This window comes from Pistacia vera, unplaced genomic scaffold (genome assembly GCF_008641045.1).
Source record: "Pistacia vera cultivar Batoury unplaced genomic scaffold, PisVer_v2 Contig508, whole genome shotgun sequence".
NCBI classification, from domain to species: Eukaryota; Viridiplantae; Streptophyta; class Magnoliopsida; order Sapindales; family Anacardiaceae; genus Pistacia; species Pistacia vera.
This window is the reverse complement of record NW_022196344.1, coordinates 417267-437686: the sequence shown is the minus strand read 5'-3', so window position 1 is coordinate 437686 and position 20420 is coordinate 417267. Positions and strand designations below refer to the sequence as shown.

Below are 20420 nucleotides of genomic sequence, written 5' to 3'. Positions count from 1 at the left end.
GAAACTTAGGATAAATAATGGGTTAGAATTTATCACTGAAGAGTTTGATAACCTGTGTAAGGAGAGTGGAATTTTGAGGCATAGAACAGTTAGACACACACTTAAGCAGAATGGTTTAGCAGAGAGGATGAATAGGACCATTCTTGAAAAGGTTAGAAGCTTGTTTTCATGTTCTAAGTTACCCACCAGGTTTTGGGCAGAGGCTACTCACACAGTGTTTACCTAATTAATAGAATCTCTTCCCCAGCTCTTAGTTTCAGAACACCCATGGAAAAGTGGTCTGGGTATCTTGCTAATTATAGCAGTCTTAGGGTTTTTGGATGCACTGTTTTTGTTCATGAGAAAACTGATAAGCTAAAACCAAGGGCCATTAGATGTATTTTCTTAGGATATCCTGATGGCATAAAAGGTTATAGGTGTTTGGATATTGCAGGAAAAAGATGTATAATTAGTAAAGATGTTAGGTTTAATGAGGATGAGGTGAATGGTCTAAATCAAAATGGTTTGAGTGAGAATGAAAGTGATAATACAGTTAGGACAGAGATGATTAACCTGGATTTAGGTGGAGATTTTTCAAACCTGGAAAGTCCTGGTCCAGACCCTAATGTAGATGTTCAAACCCAGGAGGATGAACCTAGCCTAGAGGATAATGGTGATAATGATAGAGTTGAAAATGAATTGCAAAATTATCAACTAGCTAGAGATAGAGAAAGAAGGGAAATCAGATTACCTAGTAGGTATTTACATACTGATTTGGTAGCCTTTGCTCTTCAAGTTGCTGAAGAAATTGATGAGGAACCTAGAACTGTTAGGGAAGCCATGAGTTGTAGAGAATCTAGGCAGTGTAAACTGGCTATGCAAGAAGAATTTGATTCCTTAATCAAAAACCAAACCTGGATTTGATTGACAAACCTGAAGGCAGTAGGGTGATTAAATGCAAATGGGTTTTCAAAAGAAAAGATGGCATACCAGGGGTAGAAGCACCTAGGTTTAAAGCAAGATTAGTGGCAAAAAAGTTTACACAAGTTGAAGGGGTGAACTACAAAGAGATTTTCTCACCTATAGTGAGACATACCACTATTAGAATACTTTTATCTTTGGTAGCTTAGTTTGGTTTAGAACTAGAGCAGTTAGACATCAAAATGGCTTTCTTAAATGGTGATTTAGAAGAAAAAAATTCTAATGGAACAACCTAAACTGTTTGAGAAGGGGCCTAAGAACCAAGTCTATTTTCTGAAAAAATCTCTGTATGGTTTGAAGCAGTCACCTAGGCAGTGGTATAGGAAATTTGATTATTTTATGTTGAATGCTGGTTTCATCCAAAATAGTTTTGATGGGTGTTTCTATTTCAGATGTTTATATGGTGAATGCTATATATACTTGTCTTTATATGTGGATGATATGTTGCTAGCTTGCAAGGATTTTTCTAAAATTGATAGATTCAAAAGGGAGATGAGTAAACAATTTGAGATGAAAGATTATGGACAAGCTAGAAAGATTTTGGGTATGAACATTGAAAGGGATAAGAAAACTGGGAGTCTTATGTTGTCATAGAAAGAGTATGCTGAAAAATTAATCAAGAAGTTTAACATGCTTGACTTTAAACCTGTCAAAACACCATTAGGTCAGCATTTTAAACTTAGTGTAACCCAATGTCTAGAAACTGAAGAATAAAATAGGGAAATGGCTTGTATACCATATGCAAATGCAATAGGGAGTTTGATGTATTTAATGGTCTATACCAAACCAAATTTGGCCTTTGCAATTAGTTCAGTAAGTAGGTTCATGAGTAACCCTAGAAAGATTCACTGGGAAGCTGTAAAATGGATACTCAGATATGTGAGGGGTACACTGTCCACTGGCATTGTTTACAGCAGAGGGCAAATTCAAGAGAATCCCATCATGGGATGTGTGGATGCTGATTATGCTAGAAATGTAGACAATAGGAAATCCATGACTGGTTTCTATTTTACCATTTGGAATAATCTAGTTTGCTAGAAAGCTAATTTGCAGGCTATTGTAAGTCTGTCCACCACGGAAGCAGAGTATGTTGCAATTACAGAGGCAGTTAAGGAGGCAATGTGGCTCAGGGGAATGCTTGATGAGATGGGACTGGTTCAGCAACAAGTTCCAATCAAGAGTGATAGTCAAAGTGTAATTTTTCTGTACAAAAATCAGGTCTTTCATGAGAGGTCGAAACACATAGATGTTAGGCTGCATTTCATCAGAAATCTGATTGAAGATAAAGTTATTAAGGTGGAGAAAATTCCTGGGAAGAAGAACCCAACAGATATGTTCACAAAATTAGTAACTTTGGACAAGTTAAGGCTCTTTAAGAGCCTTTTGCATATTGAAGAAGACTAAAATAATTTTTCCAGGGCAATGAGAAAGGGAGAAGATCAAATGCCAACGTGGAGATTTGTTGTGATGTGGCACTTGACATGTACACATGTGGAAGTCAACCTTTACTTTGGGTGGTCAATGTTAATAGTTAAAGACTTAAGGGGCATTTTATCTTTTTTGGTATCTTCAATAAACCTAATTTCAATTAGGTTTTGCGCAACTCATTCTCGATCATTCTCTCTTGGTTAACAGAGAGAGAAAACTGTTAGAATCTGCTATGCTGGAAATCCGAAGGACGTTGATGGAATCAAACGGTAATGGTAGGTCTTAGCTGTCCTATCTGTTTCACCTTTTGTTTGTTGTATAAATCTGCCCCTAATTCTATCTATTTGATGATGTATGAGGGGTGAGAGCATTTGGGTGTACGAGTGTAAATCAGAGGGTTTTTCTCAGGTTGTGCCTTGTGTAAAAGGGGTGAGCCTAATCTTTGTAAGGTTTTCTCATTTTCTCATAGTGGATTCTTTTCTTTGCCCTGAAGAGTGGATGTAGGTAATCTTTCAGATTACAGAACCACTATAAATCTTGTGTTCTTTATTTTCTTGTCATATTTGATTATTGATTATTGTTGTAGATTTTGTGGTTGCTTGGTTTGAATACTGCATATANTTACAGTAATAAAAACAACCATTGTATTTAATAACATGAGTTCAAGAAAGAAAAATAGAAAAACTTATCTAATTTGTGAACGAGAATCGCAAGAATTCCGATCTCCAAAGTAGTAGCCATCCTTTGTCCTCCTTCAAATCTCTTTTAAAACTAATTAAAAATCCTTATTTATAATGCTAGGGTTTTCACGTTACTTAGGAAAAGAATTAAAATCCTTAACCCACTCAAATTTGGATTAGGAGAATGCAATAAGACAAACAGGCCCGTGACCCATCGCTGTGGTGATGAGAAACGGTCATTGCGGTGATCAGTCTTTCCATCTCTAGAGTCCGTGAACTTCAGAATTTGGTAAAGTCATCAACATAAAATTTTTAGCTCTTTGAATAAGCTTTCCAACACCACCAGAATCGTCGAATTCCGATTACTACAGCTTAAGTTATGATCAAAACATCGAAACATGCTCATCTTGAAGGATTTCCAGATTTTACGTTGTATTTTCGACGCATCACAACTTTCTTGTTTCAACTCCGATTCTTGCACCGTTTGTTCCAACTCGTCACAAATTTCATCGACATCATTCTTTTTCCTTCAAATATCAGTTTGAACCTGAAAATACTCAAAATACACCCGTGATCCCATAAAAGGTATTTATGAAATAATCAATTCGAATTCCACAAATTAAACACATTTTTCCACAAATAGTCCAATTAAATCACTAACAAAATGTATACTTTCAAGCTCTTATCAAATACAATGTTTGGAATGAATTAAATCTAATACTAACTAGCTTTATATAGGATTTTATGAATAGATTTGACGGTACAGACCTGTACATATCCACTAAAATGAATGGTTAAGATTAAGTATGTAAGCAATATGATCAGAGTCTTATTCTGTTGCCTTTTGGGTGAAGGAATATTTTGGAAACTTTTGAAAATATTCTTTGGCAAATTCTTTGATACTTCTGAGTCAAGTTTGGGTTAATCCTTTTTAATTGGATATTGGGCTTTATACGGACTTGAGCTTGGGTCGAACATGACATAATGCCTGATTGTGATAAAATTATATTAGGACTTCTTGATGAGAGAATTACCAATTAAGATTGAAAATTGGTAATCGCTCAAAAAAAAAAAAAAAAAATTTCATGTTCACCTGGATTTATTATGTCATTTATGTATTCCTTACTGAGTGTTTTTTGCCCCAAAAGTTGTATGTGAAATAAATTAATATATATATATATATACATATTTGTTATTTCTCGAGAATATTTTCTTTAGATTAATATGTTAAGAAAAACTTTAAAATTAAAAGTTACGATTCTTGAAATCAAAGTTTCATTTGATTTCTTGTTCTATGTATAATGCTTTATTATTATTATTTTTTGTTAGGTATAGTTGAAAGATTGTGTAATTGTTTAAGATTTAAAGGAAATTATTGGGCGTGAGTGATGTATAGTTTTATTTCACTAACCTCACCCAACCATTAGATTAAATACAGGTTAATAGTAGTTGGTTAGTGTTCCAACCCAAAGGCGGAGGCTCTCCGAGGCCCACGAATTTTTTTAAAATTTATATAGAAAATATTTGGTCCCTCTAATTTGAATTTTCACTGTAGCCCCCTTAGTTTTTGAAATTAACCTTGGCCCCAAAAATGTAACTTTTAAATCTCTGGCCTTGTCATCCATTAAAAATTACATATTGACCCCATTTTGGTAAAGCCTGAATCATTTGTGTGAATTATAAGAGAAAATCTATGATGTCATGATGGTATAACTGATGTGATAAAAATCAGTAAAGACATACTTGTCAAATAATTATCAATCATATTTAATCTAAAGATAGATGAAAGTACAAATTCACTTAATGGTGATATACGTGATATAGTACTTGTAGTATTTTAGATTTTTTTTTTTTCTCTATTTTACAATGAAGATGAAAAGTTTGTTAATAATTTACATTCATGTCAATTAAATTTAAAAAAAAATTTCTATATATTTTCATATTTGGATTACCCTTATGTAAATTTGCGATTATCTAGAGAGTTCTTAATGGATTAAACATTAAGACAAATTAGAAAGAAAAAAGTTGTTCACGTAATTGTATCTTTAGAGGCTTTTAAGTAGAGATCCTTTACTTATGTTTTCTCATATGAATGTCTTCTGTCATGCTATTGAAGATCTTATTTAGGTATTGACTGAAGATATCCATATTGAACTCTATGTATTAACAAATGAGAATCATCAAAGTACTTGTGCAAATAAATATAATCTATGTAATCTAAAAATTATAGAATGGAAGAAATTATGATAAGAGTAATACTAATCGTCCTAAATATTCATTTCCAAATTTTACATCTCATATGGCGTGTTCGCAATGTTTGTATATAAAAGACCTAATTCAAGGGTTCCGAATGATGGTTCGTGTTCTAAATTAAGTTAAAAAAAATGGCTCCACGAACTTTTTAAAAATTATATAGACGAACTTTTTAAAAATTATATAGAAACATTATATTTAGTCCCTCAAAACTCATTTTCAACCCTCTCAGTTTTTGGACTTATCCCTTGGCCCCCAAAATGTAACTAAATTAATAGACATTAACATCCTAACTAATCGTGTTTCTTTATTAAATTTTATAAAACATAGTATTAATATTAAATTTTAAAAGATCTACTAGATTAGAAAATAGAGGCACAATACAAATAAATCAAATATTGAAATATGGCGAGTGTTGACCAAGACTTGATAGAAAAAGATTTTGTTCTTCCTTATAAATTAAAGGATAGTGTAGATTACAAAATCTTTACTTATGTGAATGGTTATCTCCATTAAAGTGTGTCGAAGTGTTTATGCAAATTATATCTATAAAATGTTCACACATGACACTAGTTGACCCTTTACTTATGTTTTCTTGTATTAACAAATGAAAATCATCCAAGTATTTATGCAAATTATATCTATAAAATGAAGAAATTCATGACAAGAATAATTATATCTATACAAAATGAAACTTTTTTTTTTTTTCGGTAACTCCAACTTTGCATTAAGACTTCAACTTTTATGATTTGCAATTATTTTAAAAGGATATAGCCATCACAAATGCACAATGCATATCAACCCTTTCACACATTCTTTCGGGTAATTACCAACCAATCAGCTACCAAATGCTAATCCGGTAATCCCATTTGGTAGAAGAGCCCTGTCCATCAATATATATATACATTGGCGAGGTGTTGGGTTCAAGGCTAAACATTCAATCCCTTATGATGGCCAAAGGGAATTCAAATCCACCTACTCTTCCTATCCCCATCTTTACTGGGGAAAAATATGATATATGGAGTACTAAGATGGAGACATATTTTTTCTCCCAAGACTTATGGGACATTGTTAATGAAGAACTCTCTATCCCAGAGATCACCAGCTTCACTCCAGATTGGTTACGAAAGCAGTTGAAAGCAAGTTGGCAGAAAAATGCAGCAGCACTTTACATCCTTCAACAAGCGGTGGATGATAACATTTGTTCAAAAATTTATAAAGTTAAGACGGCGAAAGAAGCATGGAACACTTTGAAAGAAGAGTTCCAAGGCAATACACAGGTACGCGCTGCCAAACTACAATATCTCTTCTTCATTACAACTTATCGTCTCTTCTTCATTACAACTAATCGTCTCTTCTTCATCACAGCCTACCATATTACCAGATAAGGAAAGGAGTAAGTAGTACGAACTTAAAATAAAATTTCAGTAGTAAATAAACAATCCAGCCAGCCAAATTAAAACAAGTATGAAAATTTTCTCTTTGTTTTTATTGCAGAAGAAGTTGAAGCGGAATGTAAGAAATACTTGCTGTTATATAAAGCTATACTCGAAGGCAACCTGGAAGCTGTACGAACGCTCTGTGATAAAGATAAAGATGCATTAAAAGCCCGGATCACGGTAAATTTTGACACAGCTCTTCATGTAGCTGTTGGGACAGGCAAGGCCAACCATATGTCGAGTATCTATTAAAGGGGATGTCAATGGATCAACTGGCACAGAAAATAACGAGGGCAACACGATTCTTTCCGTTGCAGCGATCGTTGGCAATCTCCAGCAGCCCCATGATATTGATGAAAGTAAATTCTAACTTAATTCGATTCAAACATTTTAAAAGAATACCTTTGATTGAGGCAGCTCGACATGGCCAAAAGAAGATGATTAATATTTTATGCAATTCAGCGACAGTTACTTGAACTTTATGTAGATTCAACACGTTTTAGTGATAATCTGGTGTTTCTTTCCTAAATTCGCTTATATCTGGATTTATGGTAAGATATATATTTTTCATGCATTCAATGCATTGCCAATTAGAAACTTAGTTAGTACTGCAAGTTTCATTACTATATTGATGCATATTTTAAGCCATTTTTCTGCCCTCATTATGTTCGTTTGCACAAAATTGCTTAAAAACATGGAAATTTAGCTACAAAGAGCAGTTACCTACTGGTGAGTCTCTTTGAGTACATAGAGAAAGCCGTCTGCATTCGGAGTGGACAAATACAAAGCGAAAGTTTTTGCAATTCTTCAAAGATTATAAACGTGAGTATATATTCATAATTACTGAATACAGAACTAGGATGGAACTTTAGGAGGTGAATACAATTTCTTTATAAAACATTGAGAAATATTTTAAGTTCATCTAGCCGATTTACAAATTCATTTCTAAAACTATTTTACAAAATAAATAAAGAAGATTAATTTTTTGTACTTCTAAACAAAAAATTGGTGAAAATGATTTTGTGTATGAATGAAGAAAGATTTTATACATTTTGAAACATAAATATCATGTTAAATTCCTTATTTTTGAGTTAAGTGTCTAACACTTTTGAAAAAAAAACAACAAAAAAAAAAAAAAAAAAAAAACGAACTTTTTGTTACATCAATGCAACACTTATTTAGTTTTCAATATTTTCATATTTATTTATATAAAAATCAATTAATTTGTGATATGGATTGTTTTTATTTGTAATATTAGCTTTTAATTTATCTTTATTCATAATATTTTAATTTACTCTCACTTGATTATTATAATTCTAATATTAAAAGTTTTACAAAAATCAATAATAATATTAGACTTACTTGATAAGGTTTTGACTTGGTCAAATTCATATATATTATGTAATTATTTATAATCTTTCATAAATTTTTAATGGAAAATAATGTAAAATTTCCAAGTTCCACCACTGCTGCTATTATCAGATCTCTCATGACTATCTTTGTTATTATGGAGTGCAATAGCACGAAAGCCGTCTGCAATTCCGGCAGAAAAAGGGGAAAAGCCTAAGTTTTACCAATTATTCAAGTGTGAGTATATATTTCATAATTAGTAATCTTCTATCAGCCAATAACTCATGAATATCTCTGTTATTCAACTGATATAAGAATAGCGCATTTGAAATTTTTTAATTTAATAGATCGGCTAATGCTTATTGTCCAATGACACAACCAATTTTCTTTTTTAAGTTTAAATTATTATTAATATAAATTTATTTCACAATTTATGTTGTTTCATGAGGGTATTTAGTAATTGGCATCCTAAGAGAATCCGTTCATTAAATTATTTGAATTTGAAAAACTCCTTCAGGCAGCTTTCAAAAACATTTTGTGGTGTTAGCTAAACAAAAATTCAACCCCGTAAAGGATGATTAAAATTTTCAACATCCATTATTTTGAGAAAATATTACTCACCTCTTTATAAGAATATATTCTCTTTTTCTTAAATGCATTTTAGTGGCTTTTAAAAATTTTAGGGGAGTTTTTTTTTTTTTCCTCCCTTAAAATTTTCTGAAAACATTGGATATTTGAGAAAATAAAGTGATTTCTATAACCTCGTACTAGGAGTCAGCAGTAAGGTTTAAATGGACTCATATTTTGTGAGAGTTCAATAAATTGTTTTCTTCTGACTTGCAATATTCTACCCGGCAACATAGTTATTTCATTGTTGAGTCTATTTAATTTGCAGTTGTATGTTATAAGAAGGAAAAAGGAAAGACAAAGTCGACGCATCACCAAGCACTTCTACTTGTCAAACAACTGTGCAAGGAAATTATAGAGAATCAAGACAACTACGGAAGATCTTCCTCAATCCTAAAACAAGCCTTCCTTTTAGCAGCAGAATTGGGGATTTCCGAAGTTGTGGAAGTGATTATAGATTCATTTCCTGATGCAATCTGGTTTACAAATGAAAAGAATCATAATATATTCCATTTGGCAGTTCTGCAGCGTCGAGAAAATGTATTCCAACTCATATATCATATGAGTGGTCGTAAAGAATTATTATTGATGTCTCAAGACATTGACAAGAACAATATCTTGCACTTGGCAGGAAATTTGGCACCCAAAAGTCAACTAAACCGCATTCCTAGTGCAGCTATACAGATGCAACATGAGTTACAATGGTACAAGGTAAGACTTTTATATATAGTGATACAAGGCTGGTATTAGGGCTTTACCTTCTAGTCAAGCTTTTATCTTCTAGTTCAAGTAGTAATTTATTATGGTATATATCATAGTTAAAAGTTAAGTTTGATTCCTCATATTTCAACTAGAAAAATAAAATCCAAATTTTATATGAATGTCGGGTGTATATGGATCTATTCTGAGTGTTCTTCTTTCGTGTATTTGTGAATGTAACTATTAGACTAAATATTGAATCACTGCATACTTGCATACTTTTTTTATTTATGATGCTATAATTAACACTTTAAGTTCAGGTATTAAATGATTTTATTTAAATTACTTTCATTAGTTTGTTAAAGAAATTTAAGCTTACTCATTGCATACACCTAATACTATATCAAATATATTAAGATGGTATAAGACAGTTAATTATGGATTTTATCTTTTATATAGGAAGTGGAGAAACTTGTGCCGCCTGATTACAAAGAGGAAAAAAATTCTAAAGGAGAAACTCCACGAATGGTATTTATGGAAGAACATAAAGGACTTGTCAAAGAAGGTCAGAAATGGATGAAAGATTCTGCAACCTCATTCTCACTTGCTGCGGCACTCATTGCCACTATAGTATTTGCAGCAGCCATCACAGTACCAGGTGACTACAGCGATGATGGTCGACCAACTTTTCACAAACGGGCATCCTTCAAGATATTTGCCGTTTCAGATTCAATTTCTCTGTTCTCATCAGTTGCTGCCATCATAATATTTTTTTCTGTTCTCACTGCGCGGTATTCCGAACATGATTTTCTTTACTCTGTTCCAACAAAGTTTATGTGGGGTCTTGTTATGTTGTTCCTCTCTCTGACAGCGCTTATGGTAGCCTTTTGTTCCACTGTTTATCTGGTGTTTGGTGACAGAAAGGGTTATTGGATCCTTTATTTAGTGTATGCATCAGCTTCAGTGCCTCTGTTCTTGTTTTTCTCTTGGCAGTATCCCCTCCTACGCGACTTTCTTTTTTCCACATACGGCCCCGAAATTTCCCGCATGATAAGAAGATGTCTTCTAGGCATTTCCGAAAGGTTAAGAGCGTGGTACAAGAAAAGTAAGAAAATAATATTGAAATTAGTCTCTTGCTTTGCTGCCCGTTGTTATTGCTGTTGGTGTTGCCGTTACCGTACTGATACTCCTCCCCAATCTAGCAAACAAAATATTGTTTGATCGTCCTGTTCTAGCTGCCTTCGCCTTCAAAGTGGATCTGCATCACTAATAATTTGTATTGTATTGTCAATTGATGATAGGAAAAACTCTAAAAACATTGCTACGTTGCAATTTTTTAATGGATTAGGATCATTTCCTGACCTAAGTTTTACTCGAACTTTTTACATTCCTTTGACATGTGGCGCTAATAAATTCTTTAGCTAAGATTTACTGTTAATGGTTTTTTTTTCTTTCATCCACAATCAAAATGCAATTTTCTACATTCCCACAATACCAAAACAGTGACAAAAAAAAGTTTCCTCTCTTCAAAATCCATTATCTAACATGAAGTCTTTTCTATTGCTTTCACCTCTGTTATTCAGGCAACGATAAAACAATAAAGAAATTCATTGGTGTTATGAATTAAGATCGATAAACAATAAAGAAACTTTGTATTAATATTATAATTGTTTGTTTTTGTTTTGAAAATGAAAGAGAAGAGGGAAGATAGACAGATAAATATTGTTTTAAGTTGTTTTTTTTTTTTTTTTTTTCAATAATAGACAGGGGGAGGAAGACGAGGACGAGTTGAACTTAGATGATGAACAATGGACAAGGATTTTTAAAATTTTATGTATCACTGTAGAATTTCAAGAAAAATCGCAGAGAAGAGTTGGGAGAGAAAAACAGTTGTAACAAACTAAATTGTTGGTAAAGTGTTCATTGAATGAGTTGAAAATGCGTGCGACGCAATTATACTACTGTTGGTGCTAAAACGCACCGTTTACATAACTCTTCAGAGTTTACAAAATAACCCAAGCCATCTTTTAAATTCTTACAATTACACCCCAGGTTTCTACAAAACTAAGCAAACAGAAACTGCACTAAAACATAGAACTGAAAAACAGAGTTTTAGAGTCTGGCACCTAAACTTTATATCACAATAATCACAATGTTTAGTCTGTGATTCATTGTTGAAAATCTGTGTTACAGGCTTTAGAGAATTTATCCATGGCTTTTGCATTTACTGTCCATGGATTTTGCTTTTACTGTGGGCTGAGATTTCCAACTTGGCTAATATTTAATTTGGGGTTTTAAGTGTTTTAATATTTTTGGTAACATGGGTCGGAAGGAAAGGAAGAAAATGTTAAATAAAAATTAAATAGAGAATTTTGAGCGTTTATTTTATCAGTGCTACATGTCAAAGAATGGAAAAAAGTTTAGGTAAAGCTCAAGTTAGGAAAGGATCCTCATCCTTTTTTAATCCGGTACTGAACCAGATAAAATGTTTGTGGAGCAGTTTTGATAAGTATTATAATTGTAATATGGAATAATGAGTTGTGACAACAACTAGTAGGTGTTTTATAAATTTCACAGTTCTCTACATGCTAAAATTTACATAATTTTGCTTTTATATATTATTATTAGAATAACATTATATAATAAACTTTTTATATAAATTTATTTATATATGTAATTAGTTTTGTCAACTTATGAAGTTATGTGCGCCCATGCATTTTTGATATTTGCACATTTTTTTGGTTAAGCTCAATCATGTCTGTAGTTTACACATGTCATCACATTCTGCATTGATGTATTCAAATTTCCTTAGTCTGATTGTATTGCAAGATATGTGGTACATTAGAGTCAGATGTGTAAACAGTCGTCCAGTCATACTTTAGTATAGATGTTCAGTTTTCATTGGCTGTTAGGATTTTATCTAGGGTTAAAATATGCGCGAGTGGTCCAAATATAGGTGTCAAATATTTCAAATGTGGTCCTAGAAATTTGTTTTGCTTTTTTGAAGTGGTTCTAACAAGTTGTTAAAACTTTCGTTAAATAGCTAAACATGTGTAAGGCTTTATCGGTTGGTTGTTTGAGGATTTCTTGCACAATGATTCTTTATAAACTTTTACATCCTTGCATTTACGGTTGAACATGAATATTCATCTTGTTGTTCTCTGAAAATCCTTAGAGGTTTTATTCATCTTAGGTCAGGTTCCTTTGCTGTTTGTAGTCCTCAAAATATTTATCTAATCTTGGTTGTTTGAGTGTGTTGGAACATGGTTCCATTGATGAAAGCTTGAAGGGATTTCAAGTGTATGGAGCTGAAGGTTGTCTTCGAAATTGAAGCTTGAGTAGAGCTCGAGCTATCCAAGAGGTTTCTTGCATTCAAGCAAGTTGTGGCAAGACAGTGGATCATCCAAAGGGTGAAGTTAGAGTGTTGTGAAAACAGGGAGTGTTTTACATTTGTTTGCTTAACTTCAACTTTGTAATGAACCTTGAATGTTTGCTATAATAGATTTGCTTCATCTGGACTTAGTCCCATGAATGTAGGCTATTAGCCGAACCATGTATATATGCTTGTGTGCTTTATTTATACTTATGGTTGATATGATGAATATGTAGAATAACCATACCCACAAGCACCGATGAACACAATCAACACTTTCCGCAAGAGTTTAATTAACTTGGTTATACTTAAACTTTCAATATAAAGTATTGATATACAATAACATGATTGAATGACTTAAATTTAAAAATAAATTAAACAAAATAATAAGAGATGATGAGCAGATAAATTTTTATTACAGTAAAATGCGATGTTACACCACAAAAGGCAGACAATTCATTGAATTTCTTCAATATATACAATTAATCTTTTCTTCGCAATATCGTCTCTTGTGTAATTTGGTTATTTCAACATACAGCTCCAACATTTCCCACAGGCTAAGAAGATGGCGGCTCAGCGTTCCTAGAATCGATCCCAGAAAGCTAAGAGCATGATATGTGTTAGGAGTTTGATGACTCCTTTTGGTGTTAGACTACCCATTTTAAGTGCAACAGAATATTTTTACCAAGTAGATTAGGAGATTTCATATTTGAACATTTCATCCACAAATGCATAAAGTAAAGAACACAGTCATATACATGGTTCAGCTAAAATCCACTCTTAGCCTACATCCATAGGACCTTATCCAGATCAAAGTAATCCACTAAGTTAAAAACACATTACAAGATAATGTTCAAAGTTGATCTAAGATACAGTAAAAAGAACTCCCTGTTCAACCTTACACTGAGCACCACACTCTGAATCTTTAACGTGTTGAAACTCCTTAGACCTTCTTCACACCAGGAACACACCCGAGAGCAGCTTGTGAACCACCAAGCTTCAACCACCGAAGCCAAGTACCAATGTCAACAAAGGAACCACGTTCCATCAACAATCAAGACAATTAATGATATGGTGAGGTTTTGGCACAAAAATGAAATGAACCTATGAACCTTTTAAGAGAAATATACTCTAAGAAATTTCAGAGTACAAAGAAGAATAAAAGATCAAAAGGTCAGATTCAAACACACAAGAAAGATATAATATAGTATAGGGTTTCTTGCTCAACACATTTGTGCCACGCGAGCCAAAAATGGCTGACCCATGTTTGTCTAAATAAGGAAAGTATTCCTTCTTTTGGTTTGTACTGCAAAACAAATCGAGAAAAGCATATTTATTCCCTAGGACCACTTAAGGATAACATTACACATGTAAAAGGTCCTAAAAAGGTAGCAACAAAGATAAATAAATATCTTTGCTACTTTATCAGACATGCAACTCGTGGAAGCACAAATTGTTGTGCATACACGCTAGATACAAAACAAGCCAAGACATAAGTCTGGCAACCAGTGTGCACATAAAACTGTTATGCACACACAAGACATAAGAAACAAGCTCAGTCATAAGATTGGCAACCAGTGTGCACATAAAACTGTTGTGCACACACAAGTCATAAGTTTGACAAACATGAATATTCTACAATATGAGAAAAGCAAGAAAATAATATTGAAATTAGCTTGTTTTGTTACCTGTTGCTATTATTGTTGCTATAGCTGTTCCTGTATTGATCCTCCCGAAATTAGCAAACAAAATATTGATTGATGGTCCATGTTCTAGTTGCCTTCGCTATAAACTCTACAAACATAGTTACATTGTCTTTTTTTTTTTTTTAAAAAAAAAATATTACTAACTGAGGTATCTATGCACAATTACCAACCCAGTCTGCCTAATCCTCAGGGCCACAGAACACCCTATAAGTTCAATAAACTAAAGTAATTGCACAAATGTGGTAGGTGTCTCTCCCATGACTTGAACACAAAACCCCCTAGATATAGCAAACCCTAATGGTTAAAGGGTTTGCCATTCGGCCACAAGGGGAGAAGTTATATTATCATTTTTAATTGGGTACTGACCTGATAAGTATAATCACTTATAATTGTGCTATGGAATAATGAGTTGTGACAAAAAATTTATATGTGCTTGATAAATTTTATTTCTACATTTCTTATGCTTTTTTCTCAATTAATTTGTATATATTATTGCATGTTGGTGCGCCAATGTTTTACAAAAGTACTAGTATATAGTACACATCCCAAAATCTACATCACAAATGATGTGTTAATTTATTTGGTAATGTAATGTCATTCACCTACTCACCATTCCATTTAACTCTTAGCGGGTGTTTGGTTGGGGGTTCATTAAGAGTATTGAGGTGATGTCATCTTATATTACTAGATTACCACGTTTAGTTGCTAAATAATATAAGATTCCACTTATCTTCCAAAACCAATAGTAATTACTATTGGTCATATAAGAGGTAATTTGATTACCTTAATTTTCTTAGGTATTTTAAAATTACTTGGTAATCTTAATTTTGTTACAATTTTACCCCTTATTAATTTTATTTTAGGACAGTAGTACCCTTGTTATCTAAACAATTTACAATATATTGATGGACAATTTTAGCCTTATACTCAAGATTTTAAAGACAAAATTACCCTTATACTTCAACCAAATTACCCAAGACCACAACCACCCCCAAACACCCAAGATGACTATCGATCGCCAGTCACCATCACCAGCCACCATCACCAGCAGTCATCGGAACAACGCAGGGCTAGCTGAATTTGGCTAATCGTGAGCTGATAAGGACATTTTGGAGATCTATGGCTGAAAATGGCCAACAATGAAATGGCCAGATCTGCCAGTGAAAAGGCCAAATCTATGGTCGTGAAACGGCCAAAGATCTAGCCTTGGCTATAAAACGACCAGATCTTATTATCTGAAAATGTCCTTAACGATGCACGGTCGACCAGCTGTGTGCCATTCAGGCAATTGTCAGCGGCGGCCACTGGCGACCGACAGTCTTGGGAAGGTGACTGGGGTGTTTTTGTTAAGTTTTAAACTTTTTTTATTGTTGAGGTGTTTTAGCTAAATCTGACATGTAGGGGACTAAAAAAAATGATTAAAAAGATAATAACCAAAATAATATTATATTAATATTTAAAAAGGAGGGCAATTTAGTAATTTATATAACATACCCACCAATTTATTCCAACCAACTAAATACATTTCCCTTAATATTTTCAATAATCTTCAAAGTAATATATCTTTCCATTAATATAACATTCCAATAATACAACATTCCTTAGACTAAACGCATCCTTACTACCACATTGGATTACACATCACTTGGAATGAAAATTTTCAGATAATTTTTGGGATGACTAGTATTATTATTTTTACCATGGTTTGTATGCATACTTCCTAAAATGGGCATAATTTTATTTTATTAATGCTTATGTTGGCAGAAAGCTTAATATTTTGATGGCTAGTATTTTGGGATTTTAAATAAAGGGTAAAAAACTGGTTTTACAAAGAAATATTCAATTTTCAGTTAAATATGTATTAATATAAACTCATAGCCAGGGGCAGACCACGTTATAGTGCAATTACATAACGTCTTCCTAAAATTTTAAGCATTCTCTTCTCAATTACATAGGGCCCCTAAAACATAATTATTCCCAAAAAATCTTGATAAAGCAAGATTTTGTCTAACCTTTCCATCTAAGTTTAATTTCAATATTAAATTTGTTATTTTATTTTGTTAACTTATTTTTGTTTCTATTATTTTCTAATTTTAATTTTTTTTATATTAATCATTAAACTTTAATTTTTTTATTGACCTGTGATATTCGGGTCAGTTTGCACGCACCTCGACTAATCCATTAAGATGCACTAAACATCCTACAAGCCCAATAAATCGGATAAATAACAAATATGGTAAGTGGCTACTGCAAAGATTCAAACACAAGACTCCTGGGTAACCCTAAACTTTTATTTGTATAACCATAATCTTAATTTAATAATTGACAGATCAACTGTTCCAAGACAATATAAAAAGAAAGAATTTACAGTGAACCTTAATAATTTTTTCTCTATTTTGTATTTGGTTTTTTATTGTGGAATGGTTGGATGCGTATTAAGGAGATTAACCCTGAATAGACATCAAAATTTTAACCAATCGTGTATTAACTATTAAAGAAGTAAATTTTAGAAAATCTTTTAGAGTACAAGATCAAATATTGTCATTGACACTAGTGGACCAAGAATTAATAAATAAAGACTTTGTGTTTTCTTATTAAAGTAGATTATAAAATCAAAGCCAAATGTTCACATATTAGACTTAAGTTTACAGGTGAGCATTCAACATATATTAGACTTAATTTGGAATTTTTTCATTTTTCTTTATCAAATTTGTATGTGAGGATTTGAACTTGAAACCTTTGACTCTGATACCATATGAAGTTGCCAGACCAAGAATTACAAAAAAAAAAAAGAAAAAAAAAAAAACACGACTTTTAACTTTTTAATTCTCTTTATTAGTCTTTTCAAAATATAAACTAAACTAAAATAAGTAAGGGTTAAGATACCATGACTTAAATTTTTTGACTTAATTTTAGATATTTCATATAAACGTTCATCTTTGTTTATCTAATGGTCATAAAAAAGAAATTTAAGATAATTGCGTATACTATTAACTCAACATATATCTTATCACCATTGAATCATTAATATTAAACGGTTCACAAAAAGTGTCAAAATTTTAAATAACAGTATCTAACCCATTGATTAAAATCCAAGATTTAATTAGTTGAAGGGGTTGGGTTAATGAAGATCAATGTAATGTTTGATGAATACAATTAGTTGATTAAGACTATACTAATTTAAAGAAAGACTGGTTAGGTCTTGCCAATAAATAACGGTGAGTGAACAAGAAGTTGACATTTAATTAAACACAAGATTAGCCAATTATAATATCTTAAGTATTTTTTACCTCTAAGTTTATATTTAAATATAGGATTTCTTTACGTGATAATAATAATACAAATAAATTAATAATGGTAGGTGAAGAGCAAGTTGGTCTTTAATTAAACACATGATTAGCCAACTATAATATTTTCGTGTTTTTGACATCTAACTTTATATTAACAATAATATCAATTTCAATTTTAAAGAAAGACTTGTAAACCTTGCATTAACGGACATAGCTTTGCTACATAAGCAAACTTATATGTATTTATCATATCATTGGTCTACATTTATTAAATATTTATTGAATTAAAATCTTATTTATATATTTATTCATTCATCTTATGTCAAGTTAGTTCTAAAAGTTTATATATTAGTAATATTCTAGTAAAATCCTCTGGGTAATGAAAAGAATATTAGCGATAAATTTCTAATCTATATTAGCCCCTGAAGATCAATTTCTCAGGCCCATAACAAAAAACTTTTCAGGGCTAATTTGCCATATCTACCAGGTCCATGACCTGGTAGATATGGCAAATTGGCTTCTCTATAGTACCTAAGCTTGTCAAAACTTTATACGTTTACGATTTGAATTGCTGTGAGATTTAAATTTCTATACTTATCTTGAAATTTAATTATGGAGTAAGTCTGTGAGGCTATCCGTAATTAAGCTTTGCAGTTCATAGACCTTAAGATTTCTTGCTTCTTCACGGTTTAAGAAGTTATCTAATAGGGGATAATATTACACTTATAACTTAATCTCACAACTCCAACGTGACAGCTTGTAATGGGTCTCATCTGTCCAATTGTGGGTCATATATACCTAATTGCAAGCTATCAAGTCGGGGTTATGAAAAAAAGTTCATAAAACTGGGTTGTGAACCAATCTTTATTGTATCTAATAATATGTCAAACATGATTAGACTTAAGTGAGGGCCGAGTTGTAATAAAAAAAAGTGGAGGCCTGAGTCCAGTTAAAATTATATTAGATAAGGTGATTGAGAAACTATAGAAATAATGCCGTGAACTTATTTATGACAAGCGACTCGTTTATGATACGTTAACATGTTTATGACAAACGACATGTTTATAACATGGTTAACTGTTTATGACATGATTAATCTTTTCATTATAGCACAATTAATCTATTTTCATATTCTATATATTACACGTTATGTTTTGCTAGTTAACATATTGTGATTTATACACATTAAAATTACCATAACTTATAAATATAACATTATATCAATTTTAAATTATAATTAATATAATTTTCAATGATAGAGTTTAAAAATAAATGACAATGCAATTAATGTATCAAATTTTATCATATAGTTTTACAAATACTAAATGTAAAGAGTCAAGACTCCATAAAATTGACAATTGAGAGATAATATTTTACCACATAGTATATAATCATAAGTATATAACATTTCGTAACATAATTTTACAAATAATAAATTTCAACAATCAATAGATATATAAATTATATTATGGCAATATAAAATAAAATTTATAACCATATACTGAATCCAATTTTCCCAATGTCAACATTTCATAAACATAAATTATTAGTATTTTGAAATTTAATAATATATGTTATATAACTATATATTTATATAATTATTATTATTTATATAACGTAATAAATAAAAATGACAAACATGTCAAATTAATAAATAAGTTGACACGCTTTAAAACGTTTATGACATGAATAATAAATAGGTTGAGTTAGGGTTGAATCCTTTGACACTATTAATTAAATGGATCGAATTCGGGCTGAGATGAATACGACACATCACCTCTCATGTACTTAGAGATGAGATAAGTGATAAAACGTTTTAAAGTTAGTATGTGCATTATTATTTTATAGTTTATTTTATATGGGCTATTTTAATGCGGTTATAGCTTTCAGTAAAAACAAAAGAAAAAAAAAATTATAAAAGGAGCAGTAAAATTTATTATATTCTCTTTTGTATATTTATGTTTGATATTTTTAATTTCCAAACTTCTATTTTATTTTTTGAAAAAACATTTTATAAACTAAATTTAAACTAATTATTATCGATTTAATTACAATTCATTGTATAAATAAATAATTATTTAAAATGAAAAATAAGTGATTGGACAACCATTTTGTGACAATTTATCAAATCAATAATTCACAGAATGGAGATAAAAAAAAGAAAAATATGGTTAACAAGGACAATTTGTTCGTTCATAATTTCATATATTTACCGTTGACGTTATTTATAATTTCTTTTCAATATTAAAAAATAAATAAAAAACTTTCTAAGTTCCCTCTAATCAGGTGTACAATTAATTTCCTATTAAATTAATTTTTGAACATCCAGATACAGTCCCAAAAAAAAAAAAAAAAAAATGTCATAAATATTACCTCCATTGCCATATACTCATATAAATAAAGATTGAGGCCCACAGTTTAAATAATCGATGTAATGGGGTCTTGGGAAGGGTTGTTCATGCTATGCACGAAATAAATTCAATCACTTCAAATATTACTATTGTTATTTTATTATTTATCATTATTTTTTTTTATTGCTATGCACATCAAGCTGAATTTTCTCTAACTATAGGAGAGAAATAAACAGAGACGACAAAAAATGCAATATATACAGG

At 31.4% G+C, this 20420-nt stretch overlaps 2 protein-coding genes across 2 annotated transcripts; both read left to right on the top strand.

Annotated features, from left to right (window-relative positions):
* Positions 1 to 6261: 6261 nt before the first annotated feature.
* LOC116106015 lies at positions 6262 to 7109 on the top strand. Its single transcript, XM_031392376.1, has 3 exons — positions 6262 to 6601; positions 6690 to 6717; positions 6819 to 7109. The coding sequence occupies exons 1-3, from the start codon at positions 6269 to 6271 to the stop codon at positions 7010 to 7012; spliced, it is 555 nt and encodes a 184-aa protein (XP_031248236.1). The 5' UTR covers positions 6262 to 6268; the 3' UTR covers positions 7013 to 7109.
* A 462-nt stretch (positions 7110 to 7571) lies between these two features.
* LOC116106045 (ankyrin repeat-containing protein NPR4-like) lies at positions 7572 to 10810 on the top strand. The gene is made up of 4 exons (XM_031392409.1): positions 7572 to 7582; positions 8274 to 8347; positions 9006 to 9448; positions 9896 to 10810. The coding sequence occupies exons 3-4, from the start codon at positions 9299 to 9301 to the stop codon at positions 10655 to 10657; spliced, it is 912 nt and encodes a 303-aa protein (XP_031248269.1). The 5' UTR covers positions 7572 to 7582; positions 8274 to 8347; positions 9006 to 9298; the 3' UTR covers positions 10658 to 10810.
* The last annotated feature ends 9610 nt before the right edge of the window (positions 10811 to 20420 follow it).

What these genes read in the sequence shown, in the direction of transcription:
- LOC116106015 (XM_031392376.1), top strand. Translation starts at nt 6,269, where the DNA reads ATGATGGCCAAAGGGAATTCAAATCCACCTACTCTTCCTATCCCCATC. An exon ending in AGTTCCAAGGCAATACACAG is followed by an intron (nt 6,602 to 6,689) that starts GTACGCGCTGCC and finishes TCTTCATCACAG; the next exon opens with CCTACCATATTACCAGATAA. An exon ending in ATTACCAGATAAGGAAAGGA is followed by an intron (nt 6,718 to 6,818) that starts GTAAGTAGTACG and finishes TTTTTATTGCAG; the next exon opens with AAGAAGTTGAAGCGGAATGT.
- LOC116106045 (XM_031392409.1), top strand. Translation starts at nt 9,299, where the DNA reads ATGAGTGGTCGTAAAGAATTATTATTGATGTCTCAAGACATTGACAAG. An exon ending in ATGAGTTACAATGGTACAAG is followed by an intron (nt 9,449 to 9,895) that starts GTAAGACTTTTA and finishes TCTTTTATATAG; the next exon opens with GAAGTGGAGAAACTTGTGCC.